The sequence below is a fragment of the Linepithema humile genome, chromosome 4, assembly GCF_040581485.1.
Source record: "Linepithema humile isolate Giens D197 chromosome 4, Lhum_UNIL_v1.0, whole genome shotgun sequence".
NCBI lineage: Eukaryota > Metazoa > Arthropoda > Insecta > Hymenoptera > Formicidae > Linepithema > Linepithema humile.
Window position 1 is genome coordinate 29,239,056 of NC_090131.1, and position 9,565 is coordinate 29,248,620.

The following is a 9,565-nucleotide window of genomic DNA, read 5'->3' on the forward strand; positions in this document are numbered from 1 at the left end:
GCTAGTGCAAAAAGCTGCGAGTGTTTCAAAATTGTCCAAATTTGGTAAATTTTGTTGCGATAAAGTATTTATGATTTTCGGTATATCACACGAATCTATGTATTCCTTCGTTTGTGCACGTCCGTTGGTTTTTCGAAGCTACGTGGATTGTACCATTCGGTACATCGTTGTAGTCTAAATTGGTGCAAACACGTGTTATTATTAAATATAGATAAACAAATAAAATTTCTTCTCAAGGAATACAATTGATAAAATGACTGAAAAATAATACGAAGATAAAGAAAGAAATATTGAGACGGTTATGAACAATTTAACGGATTGTTATGTTTCTATAGTCGTCTCTTTGTGTATTCGCCACTTGTTAGATATTAATAATTGGATAATCTTAAAATTATATACAAACTACAGACTATATAATACAAGGAATCACAGAAGCATTCTATGAGGAATATTTTATGGCTGTAGGTACTTGAGTAAAATGAGACGAATAATTGTATATGTGAGAAACTTGTCTTTATCGTAAAAGAATATTTCAATGCTATTGCAAATTCCACTACTTAATAAAAATGTAAATTATGATGACAAATTTCTATTAATCATATTGATCATTTTCTATTTATTTCACATAGGGGTTATGATACATTTAAAGGAGAAAATATAAGAAATAGAAAAAATTATAGAAATGGAAGCGTCGTGGTTTTCTCGCGTAGTTGCTCATCATCCGTATGCTATTTTGATGATAGTATTTGTATTTTCGTCAGTATGTCTCATTATCCCGCTTACAACTCAAAAACTTCCAGATTTTTCGGATCCTATAGCGGTACGTAGAAATAAATCTTTGTAAAAGTTTATAAAAGATTTAGAATTGTAAAATTCTGTGTGTACTTAAAGTATTTATACTTAAATTTACATTACATTTAAATATTTATGTTATAGGGTTTCGAAGCAAGAGGTACAGTTTTAGCGCAAAGGATCACTGTCTGGCAGAATTTAATTGACTCTGTAAAATTTAATGGACAACTAACTATTGATCCTTTGGAGTATTATCAACACTTGCTTCATCAACAAAAACTTGAGGTATAAATGCTAAAACTTTTCCTCCGATTATTTTATATTCCTAATTCTAAAAATTTTACATAGAATTATTTAAATTTCTAGTCATTATACTGTGTTTATCATTCAGAATTTAAAAATTTTGACTGCAGATTTGGATTTAAAAAACAGTATCTATAATCTTTGCATAAATTGTTTCTTATGTATACATAAATTATGGTCATGTGTTTTTATTTCATAACACTTAAGAAACTAACCAGACATTTTTATTTAGAAATGTTAGTATAATAACGTACTGTGAGTAATCAGCAAAATGTATTATTAAAATATACCAACTTAATTTTGCAGTCTGATTTACATATAAAAAATAAGACTGTGACTAGTGAGGAAGTTTTTGGAAAACCATATAAAAAGCCTAAAGGGAAGAAATCTAAAATGCCACAAAATGACACAAGTATTAAAGAAACGAGCGAGAAGCCTAAAGATATGAAGAAGGAATCGCATAATTCAAAAAGCCTAAATAATATTATAATAGAGAATAAGAATCAAGATCACGTCAATAGTGACAATTTTTTTTGCAATTTACCAGGTGACGTGTATGCTCGTGTTATAATTGGTACTTCGGACCTGGTGGATTTGGAAGAAAATGACTTGTGGTCCACAGATGGTATATTAGCTCAATGTCATATTGACGATGTACTTCGTTCTAATGCTCACTTTACATCTCTGTGTCAAAGGGCGCGAGAGGGTAATGGGCAAAAATGTTGTCGGAGTTGGTCACCAGCTAATTATGTTGCGTTATTATCGAATCGCAGTTCATGTTTAGGTGTAACGGAAAATGATTTGAGCAGTGTAAAAGCACTTTTACAAAAATGCGCTGATTATTATCACAATCGTCAGTTATCGGCTAATTGTGAGGAAAATGACAATTGCCAAAAACATGTGCCATCTGAATGTTATGCGAAAAATGCAGTTTACCATTTGCTGCACTTTCTTTTGGACGTTGATTTTATATCAAGTTCGGTAAGTGTATACTTGGTTTTAACATTACTTCAATATGAATGTCCATTCTTTTCCATTTTAATATTTATTTGATTGTTACAGAAGGCAAATCTGAAAAAGAGACAAAATTCAACGTTACAGTCTGCTATGTTATTTCTTCCGATTGCAAAAAGCTCTGCAACTTTAAATTTTTACAAAGAATTAGACAGTAATGACTTAAAGTATGGAAACTTTCGTGTTCAAGGCATAGAGTTTGGCCTAAAAAGTATATTGTTCGATCGACTGTTAGTATCTGATTCGAGTTTGTTAATCTGCGGCTTTGTCTTTGTTGCTCTTTGCATTTCGGCATATACTGGCTCTATAATTTTGACCATAACAACGATTTTCGCAGTGCTATTTAGCCTTGGTATTTCGTACGCAGTGTACTCTCTTGTCCTGCGTATTAAATTCTTTCCATTTATGAATTTGTTGGCCGTTGTTGTAGCTGTGGGTTAGTATTTATATACATACACAACGTATTACTCTATAAATTTACACTATAAATATATTATACTATAATAAATGAAATCTTTTAACAGGTATTGGGGCAGACGATGCATTTATATATTGCAAAGTGTGGGAATCGAAAAAACAGCAAAAGCTTCCTGGCGGATTAGTCCGTTTGGTGCAAGAGACGATGAGATATGCTTTTCCATCTATGTTCGTCACATCTCTCACTACAGCAATAGCTTTTTTCACTTCAATTATTAGCAATGTGTCTGCCATCAATTGCTTCAGGTATTAATTTTTACTGTACAGCATTTTCATCGTACATTGCTCTCAATTGTCGTGCATTCTAATAATTTGTGTATAATAGTTTATTTGCAGGCATTACAGTTATCGCTAATTTCTTCTTGATGGTCACGTGGTTACCGGCATGTGTAATTGTGTCAGAGCGTTATAAATTAACCGCTTTATCTCCCGTCAATTTCATTACCAGAAAGATTATTCGTCCCTTGCGATCCTTCGGAGATACAGTGACGGCGGGATTTACTGCCTTTCTAACCGGAATAGTCATTCGCTTGCGATGGTTCTGGTTATTGAGTTTGGGAACTTTAGCAACAATAGCTTGCGTTATCGTCTTCCATTATCCAGGCTTGCAATTGCCAGATCATAAGGATTTTCAGTTATTCCACAGTTCACATTTATTTGAACAGTATGATATGGTATATCGGCGGAAGTTCTGGTTTGAACAGGAGAAGGTAAGTTTGATTTATTTCATAGATGTATTTTTTATAAAATCTTTTATAAAATTTTGTACTCTTGATTGATGCAGGATGGCAAAGACGCCGAAGTTTTACCATTGCGATTTGTATTTGGCCTAAATCCAATTGACAATGGTGATTACCTTGATCCCGCTAACAAGGGCACACTGGACTGGGATGAAACTTTTGACATTTCTGATGAAGAGTCACAAGTTTGGCTCTTAAAGTTTTGCCGAAATCTACGGAGTCAACCTTTCTATCGCAGTACCATGGGACCTCTATTGCCTAATTGCTTTATCGAACCGTTACATTCGTGGATGCAGAAAAGATGTCAGGATCCTGTTGATCCTACAATTGATTATACACCCTGCTGCGAAACCAGTAAATTTCCGTATAAGCCCAGTGTTCTGCGACAATGTGCAGCCGAACATAGCGCCAGTTTGCAACGCACACCGTATTTGAAGGACAATATTGATTGGAATGCTTTAAAGGAATATAAGGAATATAAGGAATATAATGGTTTTGCAACTGTACAATTTGAAAAGGAACCATTGCCTAAACAAACGTCAAATGACACGCTTATGGTTAAATCACCGCCTAAAATTAAATTAGTTATCGTCGAATACGACAGTACATATGTATATTCTCACTCGTTCGCAAACATGGACAAATTTGTTCGTCAGGCAAGTACTGTTTATCGCTGGTTGTATGTGTGAATTGATGTCTTTCCGCAATGACACAAGTCAACACTGCGAAGTAGATGCGAAAATTTGTATCAAAATCATAGCTGCAAATTTCAGTAGTAATTTAAGCAGATTTTTATCTTTAATAATTTATTAATAAATTAAATTTTTGAAAGAAAGATTACACAGGGAACAGTATTTTAGTATTTAATTACACAAACATTTATCATGAACATTTTTTAAATAACTGAAATGCATAGCCATGATTTTGGCACAAATTTTCGAATTCGCAATGGTGTCGACTTCTGTTATCGCAGAGAAGCAAAGAATATTTGAATTCTCTAAAGCAGTTTTAATCATTGAATTCAATCAGGTTGAAGACTGGATGCAAAATCAATTACGAAGTGCGCCGAAAGGAATGCAAGGAGGGTGGTTTTTTAGCCAGTTCGAATTTTACGAACTACAACGTGTACTTTACGAAGGTACTCTAAAGGCAGTGGGTGTATCGTTGGTTTTAGCTCTGATAATACTGGCGTTAGTGACTCTAAATCCTCTTGTTAGCCTGTATGCTATCTTAGCTATTGGTTCTGCAATAATGGTAACTATTGCTACACTTATTCTTCTTGGATGGAAGCTCAACATCCTAGAGAGCATTGCAGTATCTACAGCGATAGGTGAGAATAAATGGAATAAAATTCGACTGAGTGACCTAAAGAATGTTTTCATGTGCTCAGATTTATAATCGCAATCATTTTTTTTTATTAGGTCTCGCTGTGGATTTCAGTTTGCATTATGCCGTTAGTTATAAGGAATGCGCTTCTGAGATCAGAGTGGACCGAGTGAAAACGGCACTGCAACAAATGGGCGGTCCGACTCTTATGGCAGCGATTACGAGCGGAGCGGCAGGCGCTTTAATGTTACCTTCTCATGTATTAGCGTATATACAAATCGGTGTATTTTTATTAATCGTAATGGCGATCAGCTGGATATACGCCACATTATTCCTGTGTTCAATGTTAGCGGTTGTAGGGCCATCTTTGCACTTTGCTCAGTATGAATATTCCAAGTGAGTAAATATATTTCGGAATTATAGTAAGACACAATTGATCGTTATATATATAAATTACATAACGAACTAATTACTAATTATTTAAATTACAGGTTTAAGATACTATCAGTTTGTTTCTCCAAATACAGAGATAACAGCGTGGTTGAAACGGGCAAGGATAACAATCACGTGAGAAAGACTTATAAAGCACGGGGAATGCAGTCGGAATCAACCATAAGCACTTCCAGCTCTGTATGTCAATTTCACTGCAGCGAACTGGAAACTCTCGCGGCGAGGCCACCGTCGCCCTCATTGCCGCCATCTCCAGTCTCGACATTACTGCGAAAATAAGAAATATAAATTATTCGATTCTTTGAGGATTCCGCCTCTCCGTCTTGATCGACCGTGTACTTTCTCAGATTGTAAAACAGTGTGTAAAACAATTATCCACGTGTTATCCTGTACGTAGGTGTAATATCGTATAATTATTGACTGTTGGCTGTGTTCAAATAGCTTTAAGGTCATTCCGACATATGGTCTACCATTCACATCTACGTATGTGTACAGTGCAGGCAGATTTATTGCGCGGAATTTTTCAACGAATTGAACAATTCGAATTTCTGCTCCACATTTAAGGGGCTTAAGTTCGGGTCTATCGAGAGGCTATAGGCTAAGGTATTACGTGTCTGGACAGTTGGGATTTGAAGTCGGATCGAAATAGCAAAATTATAGATAAAATGTATGTGTGACTTATGTGCGAGAAGAGGACAAACAGAAAATGCTTATTCCTGTTTCCAGTAAATACTATTCACAAAGCTCAAATTTCTCGCTAATACAAGATCTGATCTCTTTTATACTTTACATTTTAGTTGTTAATTTTTAAAAACGTATATGACGTGGATCTAACTCTAACATCGTAAATAATATCGATTGGAAATCATGTTGAGATTAAATGATGAAATCTCGATGATATATTCTCTGTCATAGGTGATATGTTCCTTTTTTTTAATATTTATCAACATCAGTATTACGCGGTAATAAATGTAAATGCCGGCATATTTTCTGTTAAACTTAGATGTTTGTCGATTATCCGTCATATAATTTGTACCGAAATATAGTAGCAATAAGGTAATTTTATATATATATATATATTTACATATATTTTTTTTTTATTCCTTTTTCAGTATAAAACTATTTTTTATTGTAAACAATTTAGTATAGTTTTCTTTTACAGATATAATATTGGAAATTATTTTTGTATCAAGTTTAAATAAAATTGACTGTACTTATGAACAATTACATATGATTGCGATAAGTGTATATTTTTTAATTGTGTGAAGTGATTTGTGGGCGTGTAAAAACTTGCATGTGTGTAAGTTACAATGTGAGATTGCCAAAAAACAGTATTCTCAATTTAAAGATCGTTGATATGAATATATCAATGTGAAATTTATATAATTGTTACAATTGATTTTTCATCGGTGCGTAAAAAATCAGTTTATATAATTATTATATTGAAAAACAATTTGTCGAAATATGAGTTTGCCGCGCATGCATAAAGGTTTCTATGGAAACAAACGCAGCAACAAAGCGCATGGCACTCTGTTATTGTAGTGGCGATATATATGTGTTTGTTTTTGATCATCGGTTTAATTGTCACTTAAACGATTCTACAATTGTGAAATTGGCAAAACATGTGTAAAGTTAGACGACTATTTACTTTAACCAAATGTGCTTTATGTATATGGAAGTAAATATTATATATACTGTTAGCAGGAAAATTGATATGTAGTTTGATATTTTTGAGTTGTAAGCAGGTTTACGCAATTTTTTTGCACTAGAAGATAAATTGTGAAATTCTAATCATGCATGGTTTGAGGTAAAGAACATTCTTCAATCTTTATTCAGATATTGCTAATCGATTTTTTACTTTACCGTAAAAAAGGATACAACATTATCGAAAGTCTTATTTTGGCATCATTTATTGAATGTATTTTTTTGTAGAGCGGACCACAAGTCTCTCGGAGGACTCGGTACGAGTCGCTGGCTGGAAGCGCTTTGGGAACCAAGTGCTGGTTTATTCGCTCTACCAGGAGGTCTTGACATGCTGGATGTAAGCGGCGATGGTGATGCCAGGCTCATTTGCGCTGATTTAGGAGCAATTGGGAGTGATTCCACAAAGGTATATTTCTTATAATGTGTGAAAATAATTATAAAAGATTAGATATTGGTGCATTTTATGATTTTAATCGTCGTGGTTTCACAAAGTCAATTACATAACGCAAATATTAATGGGTGAAAGATGTATTTTATGACTAAAACTACCCTCTTTATTCTTATTTTGTGAAATTTATGTGTTGTCTACTTGTTTTTAGATACGAGTGTACAAAGGAGGCGATCAGGTAACCGAACATAGCATGGTGGATCCGCCTTGTGGTGTAGTTGGTTTTTATACGGAAAATGGAGAACCTCGGTCGTGCGTAGTGGCTGTAGGAGCTGGGGCCAATGTCTACGTGTACAAAAACATGAGACCTTTTTTCAAGTACTGTCTACCATATATTGATGTTCATCCAAAGGAACGAGAGGTATATATATTTCATTGCCATATAAAATAGTAACAATATATGATAATTTTATAAAATTTAAATTTAAGTAGACTCGCAAATTTTGGATCTTTGTATCAACAAAACCTTGGCATAGAATTTCAAGTTAAATGCTTTTTGAAGATATTTAAATTTTGATTTATTAAGAGCTATTGGTAATTTAATTTTTAAATTCGATGAGAAGGACTGTTTTTCACGTGAATTTTTCATTTGCCTCAGATTTGGCATAAATGCGGACTGGATGAGGAACTAAACGTACTGACACTCGTGGACGATTTGGAGTTGTTGCTGAAGGAACTCGGTGCGGCGTTTCTTTCACCTCGCACGTTAAAGTTCTTATCTATGGACAGCAATCTACGATTAAGCTTCGCCGAGCAGTATAGAAGAGTGCCGCTTGTTAAAGCCAACGCGCTAACAGCGATCGCTGTTATCCGAAGGGACTCGTGGAACGATCCTGCCAGTAGTTGTCTTATATTAGGAACCGAAGCTGGTGAAGTTCTCATCTTAGATCCCAGGTACTTGTCTTGCACAATCGAGGAGAAACGCGTGCGTGAAACATTTCAGAATCATCTTTCTTACATGTATCGTTTAATGATCGCAACGCAGAGCTTTTTCAGTTATGGACAAGCATCAGCTGGAGTGGCCGCCGGTGGCATTTGCCTGTTACGGTTTGTGGACAGGCGACGGTCGCGTGATGATGATTGGAAGGGATGGAAAAATAGGAGTAATTCGGAGAGGAAGTCCCGTGAAACTTTGGGAAACGTTGCCCGCACCAGCGGTAGCCATTTCCGTTCTGACCTCCGAAGGAGCGGCGGTGGCTGTTATGGATGGCACTCTAATGGGATTCTCGAAAAAGGTACGCTTGCAAATGCATATGTTTTCTAAGAACTTCTGCAACGAAGCATGTTAAACGTGGGGCACAAATTTTCCACAGGGCACAAAAATGTGGCACATCAGCATCCCTGGCATAATACTGGACCTAGCGAGCTTACCGGTGCCGCAGAATGGACTGTCTTTGCTCGCTGTAAGCACAGCGGGACACGGAATCCGCATTTATGACGGGAAACATCACGTGGACACGGTGAAGATTCTAGAGCCCGTGTCCGCTCTTAAGGTACTTTTGGTCACTTTTACAAAAGTGTAAGATATTATTGATGTTTAGCACAATAGGAAAAAGCACTCGTACGATATTTCTTATACATAATTTCTTCTACATAATTTTATTTCGCAGTACGGACGAATGGGGCAAGAAGAACGGACAATTGCTATGGTGACCGTCGGCGGTGGCTTGTGCATGAAGATTCTGAAGCGCACCGCCGACTTCAACGTGAACAATTTAACGTCGAGTCCGTCGTCGTTCAACACGTTCAAGTTCTCGATACCGAAGAAAACCCGATTGTTCGTCGATCAAACGATAAGGGAGAGGGCCGAGGCGAAGAAGATTCATAATACATTTCAGCAAGGCTTTCTTCGTCTACGCCTGACGACGGCGAAACAAGCGTCCGAACAATTAAGTGAGAATCAAGCGTCGGGACCGAATCCCATCACGGTAGAGCCGAACGTCCTCGGCTTGGGTCCAAATTATATGATTCGCATTATAGTGACGAACATCTCCGAGGATTTATCCTACACGGACTTGTATATCCTCTGCAGAGCTGAGGACACCGAAGTGAGACCACGTGTGGTGGATTTACCTTTATTGCCGAACGCCGTACCTGTATCTCTGACCGTTAGCGCGAACTTGAAAAGTCAAATATCGGGAAAAGTTAAGATATTATTATGCAAGAAGTCAGATCCGAAACCCTTGGCTGTAACAACTGTGATATTGCCAGCAGCTGAGGAAAGTTTCGAAGTCTGAAAAGTACGATTATTAAAGTTATTAAAAGAAACTGATAATTGTCTCGTGTTTTAAGAACCTATTTCTCAACAATC

At 36.0% G+C, this 9,565-nt stretch overlaps 2 protein-coding genes across 4 annotated transcripts; both read left to right on the forward strand.

Annotated features, from left to right (window-relative positions):
* Positions 1-96: 96 nt before the first annotated feature.
* Positions 97-6,329, forward strand: disp (dispatched). Of its 3 annotated transcripts, none has more exons than XM_067354186.1 (11): positions 97-465; positions 630-820; positions 937-1,077; positions 1,402-2,076; positions 2,158-2,545; positions 2,634-2,832; positions 2,912-3,296; positions 3,371-3,982; positions 4,356-4,656; positions 4,748-5,048; positions 5,144-6,329. In XM_067354186.1, the coding sequence occupies exons 2-11, from the start codon at positions 683-685 to the stop codon at positions 5,379-5,381; spliced, it is 3,378 nt and encodes a 1,125-aa protein (XP_067210287.1). In that variant the 5' UTR covers positions 97-465; positions 630-682; the 3' UTR covers positions 5,382-6,329. The 3 variants fall into 3 exon arrangements, with proteins under 3 accessions (XP_067210287.1, XP_067210286.1, XP_067210288.1); XM_067354185.1 differs by having other exon boundaries at positions 97-461; XM_067354187.1 differs by having other exon boundaries at positions 97-461; positions 2,161-2,545.
* Positions 6,330-6,471: 142 nt separating this feature from the next.
* BBS1 (Bardet-Biedl syndrome 1) lies at positions 6,472-9,522 on the forward strand. The gene is made up of 7 exons (XM_067354195.1): positions 6,472-6,909; positions 7,035-7,212; positions 7,406-7,615; positions 7,853-8,148; positions 8,240-8,489; positions 8,568-8,747; positions 8,865-9,522. The coding sequence occupies exons 1-7, from the start codon at positions 6,896-6,898 to the stop codon at positions 9,489-9,491; spliced, it is 1,755 nt and encodes a 584-aa protein (XP_067210296.1). The 5' UTR covers positions 6,472-6,895; the 3' UTR covers positions 9,492-9,522.
* The last annotated feature ends 43 nt before the right edge of the window (positions 9,523-9,565 follow it).